At 34.6% G+C, this 27,016-nt stretch overlaps 1 protein-coding gene across 2 annotated transcripts; it reads right to left on the bottom strand.

Annotated features, from left to right (window-relative positions):
* Positions 1-650: 650 nt before the first annotated feature.
* On the bottom strand, positions 651-26,945 carry GPR15 (G protein-coupled receptor 15). 2 transcript variants are annotated; one of them, XR_005216636.1, is made up of 2 exons: positions 26,828-26,945; positions 651-1,304 (listed from the first exon to the last, which is right to left on the bottom strand). XR_005216636.1 is itself a non-coding variant. In XM_037835461.1 (2 exons), exon 1 carries the CDS (start codon positions 15,264-15,266, stop codon positions 14,184-14,186), a length of 1,083 nt encoding a protein of 360 aa, XP_037691389.1. In that variant the 5' UTR covers positions 15,267-15,351; the 3' UTR covers positions 651-1,304; positions 13,782-14,183. The 2 variants fall into 2 exon arrangements, 1 of the variants encoding a protein (XP_037691389.1); XM_037835461.1 differs by lacking the exon at positions 26,828-26,945 and adding an exon at positions 13,782-15,351.
* Between the last annotated feature and the right edge of the window lie 71 nt (positions 26,946-27,016).

The following is a 27,016-nucleotide window of genomic DNA, read 5'->3' as shown; positions in this document are numbered from 1 at the left end:
GAAAGGCTATTGGCCTTTGGAGAGAGATCTTCTTGCCTATAGCTGGCATTTTTTCCTATCTTCAGATCCGAATCATTCCTTATCCCTCTCCCTCCATTTTTTATATATTATTTCTGATATATTTTTATGTATACACAGATCTCTGTTAATGAAACCCAACTGAAAAGCTTCTAAGGAAAGACACAGAGGCACAGTGGTGCCAATCATCTTATCCTTTGACATGTGCTATTTGTTATGGCTAAATAATAAATGTATTCCTAATGCTTTGAATAAAAATAGTTCTCAAATTATAAAATTTGCTGCCCAGTGGCTAAAACAAATTTATTAACCATGAATGACGATCCTGGTTCTTATGGATATGAATGTTTGGTTATGTATATACTATGCATAATACATCATATTAGATGTAGTTTACATATACTCTCCCAAAAACAACTTGATAGATCGTGCCTCAATAATTAAATTATTTTTAAATTAAAATTAAAAAAAAATTAAAATTAAAATTCATTTTTTTATAGATTTGGATTTGTGCATCTAGAGTTAACAAGAATATAAAAATGAAATAAATTAATATTACTTACATGACCTATTAATTTATCTCACTTATGTAATCCAAAATAACTCCAAGGAAAATAGCATTATCTTCATTTTACAGACACAAAAACCGAAGTAGAGAAACATCGAGTAACTTATCCAAGATCACACAGACTTTACTAGTTGTAGATTATGAATTCATACTAAGACTTTTTCTGATTTTAAGGCCTTTATGTTTCCCACTACATCACATTGTGGTTGTTCACTCAATTATTTTAAGGTGTGGAGATTCCTCATTTTAATTTTCCAGGGACATGGGATAAACGTTGAAATAGTGGAAAAGTGCAATAGATAAACACTGATAATAGTTAAAATAGTAATCATAATTGTAGCACTAAAAATTATTACCTACATAGTCTAAGGTGTCACTGAGGACTTAAGCCAGCTAATCAAGAGACTTCTCAGAGGCAGATTTTCACCGTTCTATGCTTAGTGTATGATTTTAGAAGCATAAAAGTGCAAAACATTGTTAATCCTTTGTATAATAGTTCCATTTTTGACATATCTGAAGGAAAGTGTTTCCCAAATGGATGCTTAAACTCTTGATAAATTTATAGTCCATCAGGAAAAAAAAAGGTTTTCAATTCTTCATGCATTAGTTGAGGTTTTTCTTTGTTCAACAGTTCAGGTTTACAGATGCCAAAATAGGACACAAGAGATTTACGGGGAAGGGAGCAGGGAGACTTCAGGCGGGGATCAAGGTCTGACACCTATGGAAAAAGAGGGAGAAGGAAGAAGGATTGGGTAAATTATATGGATTGTTGTGTGGATTAAATTAACTGAGATAATATATGTGAACCATTTAACAATTCCTCAGCACTAAATAAATACTCCATAAACATATATTTTATTCTTAGTCTCCATTTTTTTTTTTTATTTTTGCAATAAGCATTATAGATATTTGTGACAAAAATTCTGCCCCTGTGCACTTTTCTTGGTACAGAATCTTGAACGTTACAATGGAAAATTGTTATTGGCGATGTCAGGCCTAATTGTTCTCTCTTCCTGAGAGCTTAGTGAGCAATCTTCACACAAACTCAAAGCTAGAAAACTTTCTAGGCAAGCTCAAGTGAAAGAGCAAACTTTAAAAGCCAATATTCTTCCTCTTATGAGAGCTCAAATGAAAAATTCATCACTTTTATTTTAGAAAGTATTCACTTTAAAATAGTTACTTTTTTCTAGTAATATGTTATTTGCAAATATTTAAAAATAGAGCATTTGTAATAAATAGTAAAACTCATAGCTAACTATTATCTTATTCAACCACTTCTAATTTTCACTAATTGAAAAGCTGAGATACATAAAGATAAAATAAAAACACTTTCTATGCACAAACTAGCCTGACCTTTGGTTATTGCCAAATCAATTTGGTAAAAGTAAATTGGAAGCATTGAACCAAAATGCCTTTCTGCATTTGATATGAGAACAAATATTATTTGATTGAATTTTAATTTTATTTGGCTTTGTCAAAACTTAAATAATTCCAAGGTTATGGATATTAAATGGATATGAACATGAAATTAAAAAAATAATTCATCCTTTTGACTTTAGAGAAAGAGACAAAATTGTGAAATACTAACTTTGTTTTGTTCCATATGCAACATTTATTTCAGCATTCTTTAAAGTTTTAAAAATGCAACACATACTCATGGGAAATGTAAAATATTCAGAAAAATATAAAGAAAAACAAATAAAGTTTAAAAACAAATTTGTCCTTGGTTCCACTACCTAAAACAACCATTGTTAACATTTTATGTAAATAATGTAAAGCAAGCCGTGGTGATTATTCCTTGAAGTTAAAAATAAATAACAAGTTTAATACTCTAATACCATGCTTACTTATTCTTTTTTTATTCAGTTTTATTGAGATATATTACATACCATATACCATATATTATATACCATAAAATCATCCATGGTGTACAATCAATTGTTCACAGTTCCATCACATAATTGTGTATTCATCACCACAATCAATTTTTGAACATTTTCATTACTCCAAAAAGAATGAAAATAAGAATAAAAAATGAAAGTAAAAAAGCAACACCCAAATCATTCCACCCGAGGGGATCATCCCTCAAATCATCCCACCCTATTTTTCATTTAGTTTTTGTCCCCATTTTTCTACTTATCAAACCACACACTGGATAAAGGGAGTATGAGCCGCAAGGTTTTCACAATCATGCTGTCATACCATGTAAGCTACATAGTTATATAATCGTCTTCAAGAATCAAGGCTACTGGGTTGCAGTTTGACAGTTTCAGGCATTTCCTTCTAGCTATTCCAAATATGCTAAAACCTAAAAAGGGAATGTCTATAAAGTGCCTAAGAATGCCCTCCAGAGTGACCTCTTGACTCTGTTTGAAATCTCTCAGCCACTGAAACTTTATTTTGTTTCATTTCACTTCCCCCTTTTGGTTAAGAAGATTTTCTCAATCCCATGATGCCAGGTCCAGGCTCATCCCTGGGAGTCATGTCCTGTGTTGCCAGGGAGATTTATACCCCTAGGAGTCAGGTCCCATGTAGGGGGTAGGGCAGTGAGTTCACCTGCTGGGTTGGCTTAGAGAGAGAGGCCACATCTGAGCAACAAAGAGGTTCTCTGGGGGAGACTCTTAGGCACAATTATAAGTAGACTTAGCCTCTCCTTTGCAGTAACAGGCTTCATAAGGGTAAGCCCCAGATCGAGAGCTTGGCCTACTAAATTGTTAATCCTCAATGTTTGTGAGAATATCAGTAATAACCCAGGTGGGGACTTCCAACATTTCTGCATTTTTCTCCAGTTCTTCAGGGGGGCCCTGCAAATATATTTTTATGTTCTGCCCAAATTACTTTGGAATCTATCAGTATTTCACACTAACCTGTACAAACCTACCAGATCTCACTTCCTATTCAAAGTTCCATGTAATTATGGTGCTTGATTTATTCTTAAAAATTACATTTAATTTTCTCTTTGTCTTTGGGTCACCTATTATCAATCTATTATTATTTCACTTCATAACATCTTTCCCTCTTCTAAAAGTGCTGCATGGAAAATATTTCTCATTTAAAATAAATTTAAATTAAGTTTTAACTTACATTTGAGAGAAGTTTATAATGTTCCTGATTAGAGAAACCCTTTTGTTTCTTAAAACTACATTTGGGAATACTGTTAAAATCAGGAAGTCATTTACAGAAATATGCCTTCTGAAAAGTGGACACAAAGTCCTGAAAGACAGGGCCACTATCTATTGAATTTCTTCTGTAGGAGGTCCCATGCAGCAACTTGTCATAGCATTTAGTAAGAAAGATGGTGGAAGTTTAAACTCCTGATACCAGTTAAGATGCATATCTATTGTGTGAATTTGGGGATTAGACTTACTTTTCTTCTTGCCCTAGGTATATAAGAAAAAATTGAGGAATAGAGAAAATGAGACAATAGCTCTTACCTAGTATACATATCTACACTTAAAAAAAAGTTTTTCCTTCCCTCAGAAGGGCCATCGTAATAGGTGCTACTGTCTTTTACTGTGGGCTTGGGTATTAGGGCCAGTAAAGTAGATAACTGCCCATTTCTTGCATGCAAAATGCATTTGAATTGACTAGATAAAGACTATCAAGGACCACCCAACCACCGGGAAGGGACATAAGATGTCAGCTGTGAGATCAGAATTAAGAAATCCTGTTACAAGGAAACAAATTAGAAGGAAATATTTTTCTTTTGAAAAAGTTATACTTTCAATAAAATGGACTTTCTTCTCCCTCAAGCAATGTCTTCTTTGTATTAGTTATGAATAGGCAAAGATTTGGTCATTTGAGATATTTGCATCTGAAAAATAAGAAATACAGTTTGAATTTGAAAATTATAAATAGCCAAAGAGACAGAGGGGTAAACTAAAGGAAGGTTGTGGTGTTGAATCTATTAAAGAATCTGAGAATCAGAGAAAAAGTATGATGATGAAGAAAGAGCTTAAGCTTTGGAATCACATAGCCTGGGCTTAATTGAAACCAGGGCTTCATTTTCGGTTCAGCCTATTAATAGTTATGTGAAATCTGGTTTCCTAGAGTCCTATTTTCTTCCTCTATAAAATGGGGATATTTCTCAACTATCATTTGCTAAGCTCTTAATATATATCAGGAACTGTGCCGAATTTTTGTAGTCTCATCTTAATTAATTAGAACTACCACTATCTACAGCAAGTGTAACTGTCCTCATTTTACAAAGAGAAATTAGACTCCGGGAAGTTAAGAAACTTGCCCATCTTCCATAGGTATTAAATGGCAAATTTGAGTCTGTCTGTGAACTTTAACTGTAATGCTACAAACCTTCCCAGTGGCAGTAGCTGTATCATAATAAATTATATAAATTAATGACTTGAACATTTTATTCCATGGTATTTGAGTTAGTTCTGCTTGTTTCAGGAAGTACCAACAAGGGAATATTCACTAGTGTAGTGTTTTTCACAGCCTTTAATGGAGTTTTTTTCCAATCAATTATTTGACTCCATGATACTTATCAAAAGCAGTGGGTTCTCTGCCCAATGCACTCAAATGACCAATTCCTGAGACACCAGGATTTCAAAGAAATTTATTGCTAGCAGCAAAGCAGGAGATCACATGGCCTATCAGCCTAAAAATCCGTCTCCCGAACTGCAGTAACTCTGATGGTTTTACAGTATAAAAAGATGGGCAGGTTTTAGGATAATGAGCACAATGGCTGTAGATGATGCAATTAGAGGTGATCTAATAATTGAGCATCCGCAGATTGGTTACATGCTTAGTCGCAGAACATGCGTAAGAAAACAGCAACAGTAATATGATGACAGGTATGATTTTTAGTATTATAATGCAGTATAGCTCACTTACAGGTTAAAGTCTAAGCTACTGTGCATGTCAGACAGGCCCATTTTGGTTAGATCCAGCTTCAGTTATCAAGATAACTTTGGACTTCAGTGGGTTAGTTCTGGGCTGACTCAAGGCCCTTCATTAATAAATGTTAGGGGCTGTCTTTAGTGATCCTAAGATTCTAAAGTTGAAAACCAGATAAAATGGGTACAAGTGAAGATCAGTCACAAGGATTTTACAATCACTAGGGCAAAAGATAAAGGCTCTACAATCATTATCAGAGATCAAGCAGCTGGATTATAGATCAGAGATTTCAGGTATTTCCCTCTGTCTACTCTAATATACCAGAAAGTAAAAAAGGAATACCTGCATAATGATTCAGTAATCATAATCATTCCTTAAATACCAGCTTCTCAGTTACAATAATACTCCTCTCATTCCCTTTCAAAACTGCAGACTCATAAATTATTTACTATCTAATATGGAAAAAAAAGATTCGGAAGTTTGGGAAAAGATGTATAATACCCTGGCAATAGCTGGAGGAGTTCTTGCTATTACATAATTATGATTGGGAATCATAATTTTTGGTTACAAATCATTTTGGATTTACATTCATAAAAATCTTCCATTTAAATAGGGTATCAGTGTAACATAGAAAAGGGGTTGAATGGGAATCAAGTAAAAGTTACTGCATCACTTATTTCTCTAATCATAATATATCTTGAATGATCTAAAAATTTAAAGGAGAGTTACAAGATTACTATAACTAAGCGAGGTGTGACAGGTAGAAACTTCCGGCCTCCCAAAGCTAGAACATAACAGAAGCAAAAGAAATTCAGTGCAAAAGAAGTAGTAATATAAAATTTTAAAATTTAACATTTGTAAAAATTCTTCATTTTAAGTGTAGCCAATGATGTGACGTTCTTAGCATATTCAATTTAGTTCAACATTCATAAGTGCTTGCCATGGAACAAGAATGTGGAGATACAAAAATGAAGGCCTAACAAATCCCCCCTCCCTGCCCTCCCCGCCCCACCAGGCCTGCCCTGGGAGCTCTCTCCTTAGCTGGGGAGACACACTTCCAGATGATTTGATACGTAGAATGCAACAGCTGCGGTTATTAAAGGAATGCATGGAGAGATGGGGGCTTGGTCTGAATGCTGGGTCATCTTGTCATCATCATTTTCAAATTTTAAGAAATTAGCTGTTCTCAAACTGTTGTTCTTAAGGAATGGGATACTTGAACAGGTAACAGAAAACCCATCCTAAAAATAATCAAAAGCTTATTAGGGGACTCTTAAGGCAAATATAGGTGCTATATTCACTTAAAGACCAGAAAGAAATACAGTGCAGTGAAAAACTGGAGGGCCTACGATTCAGAATTGATACTTGATAATAAATTTATATTATCTACTATATTTATCTAGTATACTTCAATAAAAAATAAATTTATATTCTCTACTATATTTATCTGATATACCTCAATAAAAAATGAAACTAAATTTTAGCTTTTTCCTTACTACAAAATTAATGCATACTCTTTATAGAAAATAAAGGTAAAAAAATAAATAAAAATTACCTTCAACATCACTATCATGATAAAGTTAACATTTTACTGGATGGTGTTCTTGTATTTTTGTATATTTATATGAATGAATATATATAATATATATAAATGATAGGCATGATTTTTAGTATTATAATGAGGTATAGCTGTAGATATTGTTTTGTAGTCTGCTTTTCTAACAATTTTATTCAATTTATTATGAATCTTGGTACATGGTAGAATATTCTTAAAAACTGCATGGCATTCCATTGTAAGGATGTATGTGAACTTTGATTTATTCAGTAATTTCTCTATTTATGGACATTTAGATTGTTTTCATTCTTCTATTTTTATAAACAATGTTGCAATAAAAATGCATGAACATTCATCTTTGCACATGGCTATGATTACTTACCAGGGTAAAATACTAGGAATTGCTTTTGATTTATATTTCTAAATTTCCTCTAGAACTTTTAATCAAATTACACAATTGATAGTCAAAGAAGCCTTCCCTATACCTCACAACCCCTACCCTGGTCAAACTTAGTATTTAAAGCTTCAATCTTTAATAACCTAACAGAAAAAAATTATACTCTGTTATTTTAATTTGTCCATGTTTTTTTATATATTTATGATATTGAACATTTTCATAAGTTTATTGACAGTATTTTTAATATTTTTGAAATAGAGAAGTGAAATTTTGTGACATGAAATTCCAACTGTGCAGTTCTGCAGTAAGACTGTTTTCAGTTCTTTACTAATTTTCTAACTTGAACTATTTTTATTAATGACACAAGTCAGGTCTGCATTGCATGAACATCTTTTTCTTTGGAAATAAAGTGGTTGTTTCCATTTACCTTCAAAGACGACCCCCTAAATCTGTATTTTTGCTTTAAACATGAAACCACGGGTCAAGTTTCGATTCTCATTACCACTTCTCCACCTGAGTCGTCAGTTCTGGTTTTGCTCTGAACTGAGGGTAAATGAGAGGGCATCTCATTAAATCAATGTCTCTGGGCAAGATCTGTGTGCGTGCCTTTTTTAGATTGTCATTTGAAAATAAATTTAAACTGAAATACTGTTCAAGATAAGTGCTTGTGTTTTAAATAATCTCTTGAGCCTAAAAATATTTAAGGACAATAAGAATATTTTAATTTGGGGAAATCAATGTGAATATTTCTTTAAGGAAATGTAACTACATTTAGGAAATAACCATATCAGAAATGGCAGTTATAGGACATGACTTCTATATGAACTAAGTCAGAAAGTTATTTGACTTGTCACTTTACTTTGATATATTAAGCCCTTTTTGGGTGTCAGTACTTCATTCTTTGATTCAAAAATTTTCTAACTATGCAGATTGTAAGCTCCATGAGGAGTTCCACCTCTTTAGACCCTACAGACTCTAATAAAGTGCCACATATGCAGTAGTTGACTGTGGAGGAGGCTATTTATTCAAACCTTTAATATGAAATTTTAATCTATTTATATTTTATTGTAATTGTTGATATAGTTATATATACAATTTTATTTTGTTTTCTATGTACTATATTTTGGTTTATTTTCCCCTTTCTTATATTGTCAGATGCATGTAAAATGGCCATATTCAGCTCAAATACTTTAATCTACTTTAGATTAGCAATAAGATTCAATACACACTTATAAGCTGCATTTACACACTTTGAACTTTGTTTTATTTGTGCATGTGTGTATGTGTTTGGTATGTGTGTGTGCATGCAAGAGAAAGAAAAGGTTTATGTGAGTGGGTGACTGCAAAATGTCTGCTTAAGAATCCATCAGTTACAAGGAGTATAACCACTTTATGGCTGTCACAGTGCGTCATATACAATAGACGCTTTGAATTCACAGTTTGATGTTGGTAATTTTGACTGTTTTCAAGGAACTCCACAGGTCTATGGCATAAAATGCAAAAATTTCACCTACTGACATATGATGCGATGAGGAATGAGTCATGTACCTAGTGAGCCAGGCCAACCACCCAGGATTGGCATCTCAATTCAGCTTTGTAATCCTCTACACATCTTGCAGTAGCTCTGAAGAGGTTATACTTTACTAAATTTGTTGGAGTAGGTTATATGCTGTACTGGAATTGGCAAATTTAGGGATTCATGAAGGTTTTACAATGGATAGCTCTTACATATCAAAGGTTTATGGTCTATAATGAAGAGAGCAGGATTGTTTGCTGGAGACTCTGCCTCATAAATTTTTTAAAAATTAAAAATATTGCCTTTAATCCCACATGATTTTTGAGGCATAAAATTATATTTGATCTAAGAACACTATAAGAATATTTTCTGTCTTCTGCCTTGCATATAAAAAGAGTAAATGGGAGAGTGCACTTATAGAATACAGATCTTAAGGTATGTTAACAAGGAAAAAATTTTAATATTTCATTTTCAACTAATAATAACATGGAAATGAAATATTTCTAATTAGAATTGATAATAACAGCATATAAAAATGCTATATTTCCCATCAACATTGACAATTGTGAGGTACTCAAAGATGAAGTCTAACTCTGTTTAACAAAGGAGGGATAGGAAACTAGCAAATTGTTAAATATTAATTAGAAAATAAGAAAATCACTGATGATATCCTTAACTAGGTTTGTAGAGGCTGATGATATCCTTCACTAGGTTTGTAGAGTATTATAAAATTAATATGAACATTGTAGTATGAATCCACTAAATGGATGACTTGCCTAGGTTAACCACAATTCAATTTAACCATAATGGCAAACCCAAAAATTTCCTCTGTAATTTGAAAGTACCTTTGAATCTTAGAAATTTAGTATTCATATAAATGAACCAAGAATCTTTTAGTTTAATAGCATCTGCCAAGTAACAGAATAGTTCCCCCCACTTTTAGATTAATAGATCAATATTTTTTATGAGTTTATATTTCCCTGTGAGTTAACTTGTCATTAGAACCTTCACTTTATTAATAGTTTGACACATAGATATTTAAGGTAGTTTTTTTTTCTAATTTTATTTAAATGTAGTAGGTTAATTTTACAATTTCCAATTAAACAAATTTAGGGAATGTAGTTTGTATTATGGACGTAACAGATAACAAGAGTGACAAGGGTGACTTAATGTAAAGTGGATTTTTACATCTGCAATATAAAATTAGTACTGTTTTTGCTCCCTGCACACTTACATGTAAAGTCTAATCATAATTTACTCTTAGAATTGATAAAGACAAAGCAGGTTTACTCAAAGAAAAGAACGTAAAATAAGAACAGGCATTATCAAGGGAGAATTCAATTCATGCCAAGCTCTATGGAAGGCAAAATGGAACTTGAAGTAGCCAACAACCATTTGCAAATATTTTGGTAGTTACAATTACCCTCCTGCTTTTTCTCCTAATGGCAATTGTCTCTTTAACAGGGCTGGAGGGCTTCATCTTGCTAGCAGGCTATACTAGTGACTCTTTTAGAAGTATATTTGTAATTTTTTAATATGACTTGATTTTTGTGAATGAGCTCTGCAGGAAAACTGAGTCTTACTGTTCTCTGCAGCATGTACATTTGACAAGTCATTTCTGACTTCTGAAATCTCTAGGGAGAATAGAGAGTGATTTGAGGAGACAAGATGAATCATAGAGGAAGATTTATTTCACTCACTTTACCATCAAACCCTGCATTTCCTCATCTATTTAAAAATTAACGTGTGACCCCTAGTAATACTCCACTCTCAGTCACGAACATAGCTTTCTATAAGTAGTTACTGTCACTGTTGTCTCACAGGCAATTTTGACTCTTTAGAGTGGGCAAATTAATGGAATCCCAGGAGTATCAGGTTAGTTTTCATCTTCTCATTATGGCTTAAATAGAGTTAAATGGCTGTTTTTGACTGTGTGTGCCTTGGAAATGTCTATTTTATGAATTAGTTATAAATTATCAGACAACATCATAGCCAGAGTTTAATGGGGGGTTTTTCTGTGTTAAGTTTGAGAAAAATTAATTGAGAAATGATTTGGAAATTACTACTCCTTTATATTTCTCATTAAAGGCCTGTCAGTAGCTTTGGACTACTTAAGCAAATGGCAAAAAGCAGTGTTGATCTGCAGTGATTTCTTTAGATATTTATTCAATTATTAAATTTTATTTTGCTTTCCTAACTTTGGATGCAACCAGCAAGGGATGGTTGTGTTAGAATGTCAGACTAATTTTCTGAAAATTCTTGGGAACATGTGTTGATTTGTCCTAAAATGGCATTACATCACCACAAAATAGCCCTTAGGGTAGTTTAATTCACATAATGAAAACCATGAGAAGTTATAAATATATGTCTATATTTCTACATATCTGCATCTATATATGTGAATACAAATAGATATGTTCATATTAATAATGGGGAAATATTAGCATTTTTAAAATTTGCAAAATGAGACCTAACCAAATAATTTATAATAAACTCTTTAATGTTATTATATTGTAAATTACATTTCATACAAGAGAAATCCATACCAGAGAAATATATGGCATAAAAACATACCAACTTAGTCAAGTTATTGAACTTTTTGTATCAGAGTTTTACCATCTATGAGATTGGGTCTATCGTTCATTCAATTGCTGGAACATTATGAAAGCAAAATATGCTAAGATTTTCTTAAAGAATAAAATTAACATATTGACTTATAATATTACAAAGACCAATGATACAAATTTTTCCTTAGATGTTATTTTAAATAATCACACCAAAAAGTAAAAGGATAAAACAGTGAAATAGATGTAAGACATTCTTTATGTTTGCTAAATGAGAGTGAGGAAGTGTCATTTGGTATTTGAGTTTGGGCATTTGTAAGCAACAGTTAATAATTAATAATAGAAATCCACTGTCTTTATATAGTGACTTTTTTTTTTTTTTAACTTTCCCTTCTTTTTTAAATCAACTGTATGAAAAAAAAGTTAAAAAGAAAACAAACATACAATAAAAGAACATTTTAAAGAGACCATAACAAGGGAGTAAGAAAAAGACAACTAACCTAAGATAACTGCTTAACTTCCAACATGTTCCTACTTTACCCCAAGAAAGTTACCTAATATAGCAACATTTCTGTGAACTTGCTCCTACTATATCCATCAGAAATTAACAGACCATAGTCATTCCTGGGCATCCCCAGAACGTTAAATAGCTTATCTGTTCTTCTTGGATTATTGTTCCCCCTTCTATATAGTGACTTTTTACTCCACATATTTTCTAAAACTTTTATTTACATTTATTAGTTTTACAGTATACTTGTGAATTCTATAGACATAGATATCACCAACTACATTTAAGGTATGAAAAGATTAAAATGACTTGCATAATGTCCCTACAGTAAGGATGAAGCTAGAATAACCCAGGTCTTCTCATTTCCAAACAAATATCTTAACTTACTGAGCTTTTTTTTTAAGGTAGCATTTCTCAAAAGCAATGATTTACGTGACAGGTAATAGTGCTTTTGCTGGTTTGTTTTAAAGAAGTACATGTCTTTTCTGTTTTTTTTTGTTTTGTTTTCGCATGTGAATATCTATTCAATTGTTTTGAATTTAGTTTTGAAGTTTTCCAAGATACATTATTTGCTATGATTTACAGTTTTTTTCATAACTTATTAATATTCTGTTAGAATAGTATTAAGTCATATTAACATGCTGTTAGATATGTTACTTACAATTCGGATGTATACCGACAATAAATAAGGAAATTATATTTTGATTTAATGACGGCTTAAGAGAAATTAACAAATTAATCAATTTATAAAACTAAATACTTTATTTTCAACCTCTGACTAGGTTATAAGATACAAAATTTGAGATTTCTCTTAATGTGAAATATACATGGAGTGAAATTTAATTACCTGGTCTCTGAAAATATTCTAAGCTTTCTCTGTTTTTCAAAACTAATGTTGAGAAGTAAAATGATAATTCATTTGGGCCAATAGTGTGGAGAAAAACATAAACCACTTTTTATTGAATCAAACGATGTTTATCATTGCATGTTTGCTAATGCAAAGCTTTTTGTGGTTGCTAATTACATGTTTTTCACTTCAAAGTCTCTAAGAGGGATATAGATACAAGTTGACTCCATAAATATTTATTGAGTGAATTAATTCTGAAAGGCATCTGGGTTGGACAAATGCGTGGAAAAGAACTGTAATATCTTCATTGTAGATTTTTCTCTTGGACTGAATACTGATAATCCTGTCTTGCCATATTACTGAATCACATCATAAAATTATATACTCAGTACAAATTATGGTATAGGGAATGTATAACCCTAGTATTTTAATTAAATACAAAATGATATTTCCACATGGGGTGCAGTTAAACATTTGATGACCTCCAATTATATTAGTAGTAACATTATCATTTGGTAGCTAGTTAACTGGGTAATTAAAAACATGTAATTAAAGCCAAGTCATACCCTAATTTATAAAGACGATGAAAACAAAAGAGCAGAGTAAAAGATTAAAAAGTAGTTATAACACAATAAAATACATTTCTACCAAATATCTTGTAAGGTAAAGGTCAAACCTTGCCCTTTGCTTGCTGGTTAAAATACTCTAGAAGATGAAGAGGTAGAATAAGTCCCAAATCATAAACACAGAACAAAATTATTTTATCCCCATGTGCTTTTTGCTAGTCCAAAGTTATTACGAATGGACATAGGATGAAAGGCAATGTTGGATGATGATGAACAATCACCATTTAAGACTGAGGCTAGAACCTTGCTTTGTTACTCAGGAAAAATTAATCACAGAGCATGGGTATACTGTATTCTTTTCTACTTGCATTGACACCACATTTCTCACCAGATGAAAGTGGGCAGAATCCTTTAAATGCAGTCCATCTGGAGCCCAGTAGGAAGGATGGTGTGGATCAAGGTACCATGGTTCTTGAGAGAGGAAAAGTCCTGAATGTGTATTAACAATCATGATGAAAGCAAACAGTTCAAGCAGCAGCCTTTATGTAAGAGTCCAAGATGGGAGTTGTATTTTATCTGGTGAACCTGATTGGCAAAGTTGAAATAAGGCCAGTAGCTGGAAAAACAGAACATGGCCTAATTATATCCACAAAAACAGGGACTTTGGAGTCCTCTTTTTAAAACTTAACTCCTTGTATCATCTTATCATCAGTACTTTTCTTCTTTCTTTGTTGCTGACAATAATTAACTCTCCAACCCACCAAAAGAGCTTGAAAATTCACAGCCCCTTTTAGAGTGACACAGACCGTTTCCTTCTTCTGGCAAAATCTTCTGCATGAATGAAGTTGGAGAGAGCCTTACTAAGGTGACTATCTGATGTATCGGTGCTGCTCCCAAAGTCATAGTTCTTCAGGAAAGGACACAAGCAGTGCACAATGGCCCGGCGCATGTAGCTGTCAAAGATATAGTAAATAAAAGGGTTGACACAGCTGTTGGCAAATGCCAAAGGCCCACTCACCTCCATACCCCGTTGGAGAATGGCTGGGGAAAAGTAGAATTCTTGCTGCAACCCAGAGATAATAGCCAGGAGTTTGAAAGTATTAAAGGGCAGCCAGGAGATGACAAAAGCTGCCACAACAATAAAGATGATCTTTATGGATTTCCTCAGCTTTTTGTTATGCTTTCCTGACTTCTGGTAATGGGCACACAGCTTCCTTATGATGCAACAGTAGCAAGTCACAATGCTCAGCAAGGGGGCAAAAAAGGTGAAAATTATGGCCACTAGGGCCCAAGTCAGTTTACTTGAAGTGGCTATCTTCTCTGCACAGTATGGCTTATCATCAATCAGGGTGAGCTCTCTGGACAGAAGAGTAGGCAACCCCAGGAGGAAGGAGATAAACCAGATGCAGGCACAGACTCCATATGCACAGTCTTTCCTTCTGAATTTCCGGGATACAGTTGGGCACACAATGGCCAGGTAGCGGTCAACACTCATGCAAGTGAGTAAGAAGACATTGCAGTGCATGTTCACTGAGATCATGTAGGAGCTACCTTTGCACAGGAAAGAGCCCGTCCTCCACAGTCCTAAGGATGCTTCTTTATCTACCCAGAGAGGCAGTGTGACAAGGAAAATGAAGTCTGAGGCAGCCAGGTTGATGATAAAGATGTCAATCAGTCTTCGGCTGCCCCTTTTGAAGTGCAACGCACCCATGAGGATGAGGTTTCCCAACACTCCGGTCAGGAACACAGCGGTGTAAAAGACGGGAAGGAAGACAGATGTATAAGGAACATGGGAGTGGGTCTCCTCAATCTCAGGATTTTGGCTTGTAGCTTCGGAATAATCCAAATAAACTGAGGTTGCTTCTGGGTCCATCACTATAGATCAAATGCCAAATCTGGTAAGTATCCTTACCTAAGAGATTTTTGAATTTTTAGAAATCTCAAGGCAGCTTCTTTTATGTAACACCTGTCTCAAAAAACATAGATTTAAAAATGCAGTTTCTGCCAATCCTCAGAAAGGGCCCACAAGAGACACCACTCTGATTGGTGTTACCTGGTTGTGGTTGTGGTTTTCTTTATTTGCATTTGCCCATGAAACTGAGGTGCTTTTTGACTTCTTTTTTAAAGAAACTCAATTTGTTTCTTTAAGTCCAGGAATTAGGACATGGATTGACTTCTCTTTTTGCTGTCTTACCTACTTTAAAGACCTCCTTTGCTTTTCTGATACTTAGAATTCCTTTGATCTAGCCTCCTGTTTCACATATAGGGCACTGTTTTTACTTTTATTGTGTAATTGTAAGGTGGTGATGATAAACACAGATATTCTTTTTGTTTACTTTGTTGGTGAAAATATAAAGAAAGCTAGTGTTTTGTTGCATAAAGAATGAAGTGAAAGTTTCTCAAGACATACCAGTCCACAACTATGGGAAATATAAGGACTCAAATTAGGGTATGAAATTCTTCCCGTTCATTTGGCTCTTGCAGTTCACACACATTAGATCCTGTTTCATTCACTAATTTTTAAAAAATCCCTAAAAGGCTTAGACCATGTCTTGTGTTTTTATTTTATGTTTTAAATTTTCTACTACACCTAGCGCAGCACATAGGAGGTGCTTTGGAAATGTTAGTTTGATTTGATTCAGAAAACTCTTGTTTATCTGACCAGGTGTAATCAGCGGGGATGAATTCAGTGAGTTTAACTGCAGATATTGTTATTATTTATGTAGCTTACAGACACAGTTTTTAAAATCATAAACCCTTCTATTTTTACCCTTTTATCCACTGTGGTAATTTGGCCAATGAAGTTGCTATTTATCAAGTTAACATCCTTGATTAAGAGATTCCCCCCTACTAACCCTCAAATAGCCATCCTTATCAGACTTTAGACCCCCTCTTATCTTTCTTCTTTACACTTCATATTTAGCAGTGATTTTTAGCCTTTGACTCATAGATTTTCACATAACTACTTTAAGATTATCGCTCTAACAGCAGACATAACTATATTAAATGATGTTCTAATGGAGCTGCCAATGCAGGCACTATAAAAGGCAGCTTTTTTGGTTAATTGAAAATAATTGAGAAACATGGAACCCATCATATTTTTCTCTCATATGCTTCCTTTTACACCAGAAAGGACACGGTAAAATGCACCTTATTTTGCAACCTACTTCTCCGGTCATTTCAATTCTTTACTGGCAGAAAAGGGTGAGGTTCTCTAGCTCTCTCCTCCTCTCCTTCCCTCTTTTACTTAATCTCCAAAATTCCAGTTTCAGGTTGATATAATAGAAGAATGTATATCTGTAAACGAAAATATAATTGTTAAGCATTCTAAGTTCTTTCTGCTGAGTTTTTAATCCTTCAGTAATTAATATATTGAGAAAACTGACCCTGCCCTCCATGCCCTGTCCTTCTTTCTTCTTTCTGATATGGTATAATGTTAACTCAGTTTCAGGCATATGAGTCCAGGTCAGGAAGGATGAAAGCTCCCTTGATCTGGCGCAGCTTTAGGAGTTGATTCATGGGCTGGACCTACTTTCCCCTGCATTCCTGGCTGCACTGTGCTATTCAATTAGTTTCTTGGGGGGCATAGCCTTCACTAAAGATAGGCTGCAGGTGAGAGAAACTAATTAACAGCTTTGACATTTCTGGGACAGAAATCTATCCCATGGGGTAAGCCTTAAATATTTAATAATAGATTAATTCATTTTGTCATATTGTTTGGAATTGGATATTTACTTGAAAAGGATTAATGGGGTGAGCACAGAATATTTAACCAAAACGCATGTGTGTATAATTCATACTTTAATTGTAAATTAGAATTTTGTACATTGAGAAAACAAGATTGATTCTGAGCCTAAGATATTAAAAAATAACTTTAGATATGACCCAAGAATTCAGCATAACAGTATTTTGAAATGGAGAAGAGATCATGCTCATACTCTAGAGGAAAATATTGTAGGCCTCAAATTTTCTTTCAGCCTTCAAATAGTGAGTCTGCTGATGTGAACAATCTCAAATAAGTTTGACTTCCTCAGCAAACTATTGAAACAACTGTGGACAAAATGGCTTGCTTTATCACATAAGGTTAATTTAGAGTATCACATTTAGCGGTATAGTGCTACACTATGAGAACATCCATTAAAGTTCAGGAGTATCTTCGGAGGCAATTTAGAAAAAAGTTAAATGTTTAAGCCAAAAAAGGAACAAACAGCATACATAGAACTGGGCTTTTATTAACTCAGAAGTTATAATGCTATCAGAAGACCAAACTTATACCTGACTAGATAAAATAGAGGAGGTCAAAGTACTAAAATAAGCTTAACACAAAGATCATCTTTAGAACTCTGAACACACTTTGAAATGAACTCAAGGATACTAACAATAAAATAGCCAACTAAACGTAGACCAAAACTCAAAAGCAATACTAGATACCATGAACATATCAAAAGGCAATATAAACCAGGTGGCAGCAAAAAAATAAAATGCAAATATTAGAAATCTAAATACAGGCCAAATGCCACCTCTTCAGTAGTGCTTTTCCCAGAAAAGAAACCCTCAGCCCCACCCCTACCCCCAGGTGTATTAATTGCTTTCAACTTTCTATTCCTTAAGAACTTTTAAATTACTGCTGATAAGTACACATCTCATTTCATATGGTTAGTTGTTTTGGAGTCTGCCACCCAGAGTAGATCATGAGCAACTTGAGAGCACAGGCCAAGGGTTCTTTCTCCAACAACCTCTAGCATATTAGCAGTTGCCCAGCTAAAGTAGTTTTTGGTTTCTCAAAGCCATAGTTTCTTAATCTGTGGATGCTAGATCACATTACCCATATTATAATGATCTGAGTCAACTATTAAAATGTAGATTCCTGAACTCAGTCCCAGAACTGTTGAATTGGGGGTGAAGCCTAGCATTTTACATTTTAACAAGCATACAAAGGGGTTCTTACATGCTAACTAAAGGTTAGAAGCACTGCTATAATCTATATAAATTAATCGACCTTATGCTTTTTAAAAATATTATTTAAAAAGTTTAAAAAGTACTTCTCAATTTTAACTTCTTACAGGACTTCTAGCCTGGATTTTACAAAACATATTTATTAATTATTAAATTAGACTTCCAGGCTCTCACTATTCTGTATCCCAATTCCTGAGATATTCTCAGAACTGGATCAGATAATGAGAAGGGGAGAGAGTGATTTTTGTCCACTGTGACATCTGCTCAGGTGAATCCATTTTCTTTAATGGCTATAGCCATGGCTTGCAGTCTCTTTGCTTTATAGGCTAGGTGAAGGTTTTGTTTGGTTACAGCCAACCTAATTAGGTTGAGACCTGGCATTAGCATATATTACTTCTGCTTCTTCACTATCAACCACTCTGGCCTCATGTTAGGTGGGGATTCATCAGATTATGTAAAACAGCAGAATGGAAAAACTGTGTCTGAGGCCTCTGTTTAAATACGCCCTGCTGCTATGGCCCAGAATAAATGGCAAAGAGCATGAGGCAAATGAATTTTTTCTCATTAATCTTATCAGTCAGATGCAGTATGATCAGATATTCACTTGTTAGAATGATACACTCTCGTTTTTCTCTTACTTGAGTATCATAAAGTGTATAATCATTTAAATACTTCCGTATAAGAGACCTAGTGTATGTTCTAGAAGTTTAAAGAATTTTTTTTTATTCTCACATTTGCTTGGAGAGTTTAGTGTAGTATAATGTATCATCCTGTCATGCCAAATTAAGTGGACCTGTATTTGCTATTATCAGGGTGGTTTTTTTTTTATTCCCTCCACCTCATTTTTTGGATGATCTCCCTTGTTATCCTATATTTACATAGACTTTAGGCTTCCTCATAATAGTATAATTTATCTGAATTTAGGTTTTGCATTTAAAAAATTGGTTTACTTTGCTATCCCTGGCACCCAGCACTGTGTCAGGCATGCAATAGGTTGTAAATAAATGTTTGTAGATCTGGACTGAGTCTGCTTGAATTTTGAGTCATCTCCAATGAATAGGGACAGTTCATAAACTTCTTGTTTTGCTACTATTTTCTATTCAATCCTAGATTCTTCATCATGTCATAAATTAATATGGATGTTTCTAAGTTAGCACAGCATATTTTTTTTGGTTAACTCACACTAAGGTTTCCATTTAGCATGACTTGATAAATCAAAAACAATTTGCAAATCAATACATGTAAAAATACCTCTACCATATCGTCATAATAAAAATGGTGGACTGTGACGCAAAGAAAGGGAGGACTCTTTCAATGCGGCCCCTTTTTTTAATTTACAGATAAGCAAATTTATTTATTATATTAGTTCCTTATTTGCAATAAAGAATGCCTTTTGGAAAATATGTTGTTTGGAGGACAAAATTCATACCTATAGTCTTATTCTAGCAAATGATAATTAGAAGAAATAAAAAAAAATATTTCCTTCCATAATTTCTACCCTCCCCATGATCACTGCTCATGTTTGGAATAACAAGGGCTATGCTGCTAAATATTCTCTAATCAGAATGCATACAGCGTTCCTCCCTTTTCCTTTGTCCATCTGCATTTCCGCTCTTTCCATCTTGAACACTGCGAAGGCTGATGGTATACAAATTCCCCAAAGAAACTGTAATGCTATGGCTCTATGACAATCTTAATTTGGAATTGCAATATTTTTCTTTTAGTGGAATTGTGAATCATAAAGTTTTAGAGTTTTAAGTAATATTAGTGATTATCTAATATACTCATTTTACAAATGAGTTGACTGAAGCCCAAAAAAGGGTGATTTATCAAAGGACACACATTGGTGATTTAAAAATAAAGGACATTTCTACATGGGACATGACTCCCAGGGGTATAAATCTCCCTGGCAATGTGGGACATGACTCCCAGGGATGAGCCTGGACCCAGCATTGTAGGATTTAGAAAGTCTTCTGGACCAAAAGTGGGAAGAGAAATGAAACAAGACAGTCTCAATGGCTGAGAGATTTCAAATGGAGTCAACAGGTCATTCTGGAGGTTATTCTTATGCTTTATATAGATATCCATTTTAGTTTTTAGTGTATTAGAATAGCTAGAAGAAAATACCTCAAACTGTTGAACTGCAATCCAGATTCCTTGATTCTTGAAGATGATAGTATACCTTATAAGGCGTGACTGTGTGATTGTGAAAACCTTGTGGCTCACATTCCCCTTATTCAGCATATGGACAGATGAGTAGAAAAGTGGGGACGAAAAGTAAATGAACAGTAGGGGTGAGGAGGAAGGATCGGGGATGTTTTGGGTGTTCTTTTTTACTTTTATTTTTATTTTTATTCTTACTTTTATTTTTATCTTTTGGAGTAATGAAAATGTTCAAAAATTGATTGTGGTGACGAATGCACAACCATATGATGACACTGTGAATGAATGATTGTACACTTCGGATGATTGTATGGTATATGACTATATCTCAATAAAATTTCATAAAAAATAAAGGACATTTAAAATTTAAACTTTTCATCTATGTATGGTCTTTTACTAAATTCTGCAGAAACATGATCATTAACTTGTAGTCTTTCACCACATGTAGCACTTTTCAGGAGTTGCTGGAAGAAAAGAGCCATTTTAGATGAATTTTTCAGTTTGCTTTGTCCTTGATTGAATTTTTTCATTGTTTGAAAGTGAATGGGTGCAAGGAAATCAAAAGATTGTTACAGTTTTTTGAGGGTAGCTGTTAGCTGGACCCAAAGCTTGCAAATATTTCTATTTTCCTCCTTTCTGTCCTCCAAAATTCATAAGGAAAACACCCAGGAGGAAGCTATTTGAGAAAAATATAATGTAGACATATCTTGCTTATCATGATATCTAGTTCCTAAAAATGTGCAATTAGAAAAAAAATTATCTTCAAGTATATTAGGGAATTTGGTATTGAAGGGAATTCTCATATGAAGAATTATGAACACATAATATAAAATTTATAATATCTGAGTAACTAAATTTTCAGTTATTGAGTTTGTTTAAAATGAAGTATAATACTGCCTTGCTGCTGAAACTAGAACTATCCTTAAAAAAATTAAGCCAGAGGCCTAGTTCAACTTTGCTTTTAAACCTAAATTTTACAATCTGAATATGATTGCTCTAAATCATCTTTAACATTTGTGAAAATGTCAGGCCAGTGACTGTCTCCCAAATGCAGAAATGGAAGTAGAAATTTAGCTCCATTAATTTATTAAGAACTTATTTTAATCACCCACACAATAAGCAAATACACAGAAATAAGAAAACACCAAAAAGGCAAAGGTAAATCAGAAATATGGTTGTGTGCTTGCTGGAACAGAGTGTGTTAAGACAGTTCAGGTACTCTATGCTGAGTGGGCCAGGATGGTCACAACCTAAAACATACTAAATTGGTGCGTGAAATGTCTCCCAAGTGTTTTCTAGGCATTCTACAGACTTGATGGGTAAAGGCATCATCCTCCCTTGCACGTCTCCCTAGCAACATCTGCCTCCAGAGTCATGATGACTGGTGCATAATATGAGCCCAGACTTGGGAGTCTCCATGCAGTATTAAGCAGTATGTCTCAAATTTTGGTCCCGGTAAGTCTTTCCTAGTAATTCTACAGTTAGTGAAGAAGTTCATAAACCTATTAGAGCCTGGGTACCTATCCAGTAAATGGCTTATTTCATAGCCTCCACGGGAGCCTGGGAACTTTATTTTTTTAAAAGCAGTTTTATTCACACCATACAATCCATCTAATGTGTACAATCAATGGCTCTTGGTATAATCACAGGGTTGTGCTTTCATCACCACAATCAATTTTAGAACATTTCCACTGCTCCGGAAAGAAAAATCTCATACCCCTTGTTCTAGTTTGCTATGCTGCTGGAATGCAAAACACCAGAAATGGATTGGCTTTTATAAAAGGGGGTTTATTTGGTTACAAAGTTACAGTCTTAAGGCCATAAAGTGTCCAAGGTAACACATCAACAATAGGGTACCTTCACTGGAGGATGGCCAATGGAGTCCAGAAAACCTCTGTTAGCTACGAAGGCATGTGGCTGGCGTCTCCCAGGACGTTCCTCTCTAGGCCGCAACTCCTCTTTAAAATATCACTCTCAGTTGCTCTTTGGGCATTTGTCTTCTCTTAGCTTCTCCTGAGCATGAGTCTGCTTTCAACGGCCGTCTTCAAACTGCAGCTCCTCTCTCAGCTCCTGGGCGTTCTTCAGAGTGTCCCTCTTGGCTGTAGCACCTCTTCAAAATGTCACTCTCAGATTCACTGAGTTCCTTCTGTTTGTCAGCTCATTTATATGACTCTAGTGATTTAATTCAGACCCACCCTGAATGGGTGGGGTAACACCTCCATGGAAATTATCCAATCAGAGTCATCACCCACAGTTGGGTGGGGCGCATCTCCATGGAAACACTCAAAGAATTAAAATCTAATCAACACTGATACATCTGCCCACACAAGATTACATCAAAGATAATGGCATTGTGGGGTACATAATACATTCATACTGGCACACCCCTTTATCCTCCTTTTATTGACACTTAGCATTGGTCTGGTACCTTTGTTACAACTGATGGAAGAATATTACAATATTACCCATAGTTTGCATTAGGTGTATTTTTCCCATATACCACTCTATAACTCTATTAACACCTTGCAGTAGTGACATACATTTGTTCTAGTTCATGGAAGAACATTCATATATTGCTATTAACCACCTTCATTATCCACAATAGGTTCAGCATGTTACACAGTCCCATGTTTCATCCTCTAGCTTTCCTTCTAGTGACATACACTACCCTAAACTTCCATTTTCAACCAGAATCACACACACAATTCAGTGCTGTTATTTACACTCACAGTAATGTGCTACCATCACTTCTATCCACTTCCAAACATTTACAATCAACCTTATTAAATATTCTGCACAAATTAAGCCTCAAATCCCCATTCTTTACCCTCATTCTATCTTCTGGTAACCTATATTCTAAATTTGAACTCCATGAGTTTGCTCATTATATTGAGTTCATATTAGTAGGTTCATGCAATATTTATTCTTTTGCATCTGGCTTATTTCACTCAACATAATGTCCTCAAGTTTCCTCCATGATTGGCATGTATTGGGACTTCATTCCTGCTTACAGCTGAATAATATTCCATCTTATGGATATACCACATTTTGTTTATCCATTCATTGGTTAATGGACATTTAGGTTGTTTCCATCTTTAGGCAATTGTGAATAATGCTGCTATGAACACTGGTATACAAAAATCTGTTTCCATCCCTGCTTTCAGTTCTTCTGAGTGTATACCTAGTAGCTGGATTGCTGGATCATATGGCAGTTCTATACTTAGCTTCCTGAGAAACTGCCAAATGGTCTTCCACAGTGGCTGCACCATCTTACATTGACATCAGCAATGAATCAGTGTTCCTATTTCAACTCATCCTCTCCAACACTTGTAGTTTCCTGTTTGTTTAATAGTTACCATTCTAGTAGGAGTGAAAGGATATTTAATTGTGGTTTTTATTCCTAATAGTGAATGACGCTGAGCATCTCTTCATGTGCTTTTTAGCAACTTATATACCTCCTTTGGAGAAATGTCTATTCAAGTATTTTGCCCATTTTTAAATTGGATTACAGCCAGAGCTACTAGGCAAGAAAAAGAAATAAAAGGCATTAAAATTGGAAAGGAAGAAATAAACCTTTCACTATTTGCAATTGACATGATCCTATATTTTTAAATTGGATTATTTGTCTTTTTATTGTTGAGTTGTAGGATTTCCTTTTATATTCTGCATATTAAACCCTTATTGGATATGTTGTTCCCAAATATTTTCTCCCATTGAGTAGGCTGCCTTTTCACCTTTTTGACAAAGTCCTTTGAAGCACAAAAACCTTCAATTTTGAGGAGGTCCCATTCATCTATTTTTTCTTTCATTGCTTTGCTTTGAGTGTAAGGTTTAAGAAACTACTGCCTACCATGAGATCTTGAAGATGCTTCCCTGTAGTTTCTTCTAGGACTTTTATGGTCTGGCTCTTGTATTTAGGTCTCTGATCCATTTTGAGTTAGATTTTGTATAACGAAAGAGACAAGGGGCCTCTTGTATTCTTTTGGATGTGGATATCCAGTTCTCCCAGCACCATCTGTTGAAAAGACTCTGTCCCAGTTGAGTGAATTTGCCAGCCTTGTCAAAAATCAATTGACCACATATGTGAGGGTCTATTTCTGAACTCTCAATTCAGTTCCTTTGAGCAGTATGCTTGTCTTTGTTCCAGTACCTTGTTGTTTTGACCATTGTAGCTTTGCAACATGCTGTATAGTCAAGAAGCACGAGTCCTCTCACTTCATTTTCCCTTTTCAAGGTGTTTTTGGCTATTTGGGGCCCCTTACCCTTCCAAATAAATTTGATAATTGGTTTTTCCACTTTTACAGAGTAGGCCATTGGAATTTTGATTGTGATTGCATTGAATCTTAAATTATCTTGGGTAGAATTCACATCTTAACAACATTTAATTTTCCAATCCATGAACAGAGAGTGTTCTTCATTTATTTAGGCCTTCTTTGATTTCTTTTAGCAATGTTTTGTAGTTTTAGTTTTATGAATATAGGTCCCTTACATCTTTGGTTAAATATATTCCTACATGTTTCTTTTAGATGCTTTTATAAATGCTATTTTTTCTTGATTTCCTCCTCAGATTGCTCGTTATTCATGTATAGAAACACTACTGATTTTTGCATGTTGATTTTGTATCCCACAACTTTGCTAAACTTGTTTATTAGATCTAGTAGCTTTGTTGTAGATTTTTTGGGACCCTCTAAATATAGGATCATGTCAACTGCAAACAGTGAAAGGTTTACTTCTTTCTTTCCTTTATTTCTTTTTCTTGCCTAATTACTCTGGCTAGAACTTACAGTACAATGTTGAATAACAGTGATAACAATGTATATCTTCATCTTGCTGGGAACCTTTAAAAGCTGTTTATTCAGTTACGTACAGGCACCAGACTCAAATATTATAGGTGTTCAAAAAATGTTTGCAAATACTAATAATTTTATAACTACCATGCCCCAGACCCTGTACTAGACATTTTAAATTTTTCTCTTTTAGACCTCACAATGACCTCATGGGATATGTGCTATTGTCAACATTCATATTTTGAAGAAAGGAAAACTGAGACTTAAAAAGTTTAAATAAATCATCCAAGGTCACAATGCTAGTAAGCTTACATCCAAGCTGGAAAGTCAGTTACTGTTCCATGCTCAGTTCCCTTATCTGTAACTGAGGTGGTTTCTTTCTTTCTCCTTCTTTCAAACTTTCCTTTTACCTGGGTTTGTTTGCCCATGTGACCCCAGCAAAGAAGTATATCTGAAGGAAGGGGATTTCTAAAGAAGGCCAATGAGTAAAGAAGTTTCCTGGTGCATAAATGCACTCAGAAGTATAATTTCACATTAACAATCTGCCTTTGCAGCTCAACCACTTCTTTAGCTGGTATTTTGTGGAAGTTCTCCTTTGATCTTATATTTGCCTACTGCCTTATTTTATTTAAGTACTGGATATGAATGTCCATTCAATTCAGGCAAAATAAATACAACTATAGATCGAAAAATAGATGTAGGCCTACAATCTGCTAGAATAGTAGAAATTTTTTAATAGTCAGTTTGGGGCTCCCTCCTTTCCCCTGGGCAGTGACTGAATTCCAAGGCATTTGGGGATGGAATGGGGGGCTGGGGGACCCTCTGGGTTTTGCACCAGCAGTCTCTGTAGGTATCTGCTGAGAAACCCACTGGTCCTGGGCCATGATTATGTCATTGCTGAGATGTCCGCAATTTCTATCCATGAATTTCTGGGCAATACTTGAGGGCTTAAAATCAATTTTCCTCTGTGCCACTTAGCTACCTCTGATATCTGAGACCATCCATGACCTTGTCTCCTAAGGCCCTGCTCCCCAAACTTCACTCTTTAATACCTTATATATACAATTTTAAAAATTCACCTTTCTCAATTCTTGTATCTTGAGATATAGTATTATGTATTTTATAACATATACATATAACATGAGAGTATTAACTTGATATTTTTCCTTTAAGTTAAATTTATTTTAAAAGGAATGTTACATTACTACACTAACTTTAAAACTTATATCACTTGCCATAAAGAGAGGGTAGTCATATCATAAATTGTATTACATTACTACATGAATACCGTCTGCCGGAGAACATCCCTCTTTGTCTAAACTTAAGCCATAAAACTAGACGTACTATCTGCTCCATTGGGAATGGGCTGCGGGAAAGAGAAAAACAGGGTTAGTATTTCGACAGTGTAATCCCATAACATCTATTTGCATATCTGTTGGTTTATACTCATAGTTAGAGGTAGAGTGGTGTAATGAGGAATACACAGGACTTAAAGTCAGAACTCAGGTATATTGGTCAAAAAACTTACTAGCTGTGACCGCAGAGAGATGGCCTTACTCTTGGATGGTCCCTTCCTTGGTAAAATGTTAAGAATCCAGCAACGCAGATCTGTCTCTAGGGCACCCACTCGCCCTCCGAAGCTGAACTACATCCTCCAGAATGCGCCGCGCGCGGTGCCGGGAATGCCGTCCGCAGCTTCCCGCTGCTTTCCCTCCTT

The sequence above is a fragment of the Choloepus didactylus genome, chromosome 1 (assembly GCF_015220235.1).
Source record: "Choloepus didactylus isolate mChoDid1 chromosome 1, mChoDid1.pri, whole genome shotgun sequence".
Lineage (NCBI taxonomy): Eukaryota > Metazoa > Chordata > Mammalia > Pilosa > Megalonychidae > Choloepus > Choloepus didactylus.
The sequence above is the reverse complement of the archived record's forward strand: the minus strand, read 5'-3'. Positions and strand labels throughout refer to the sequence as shown.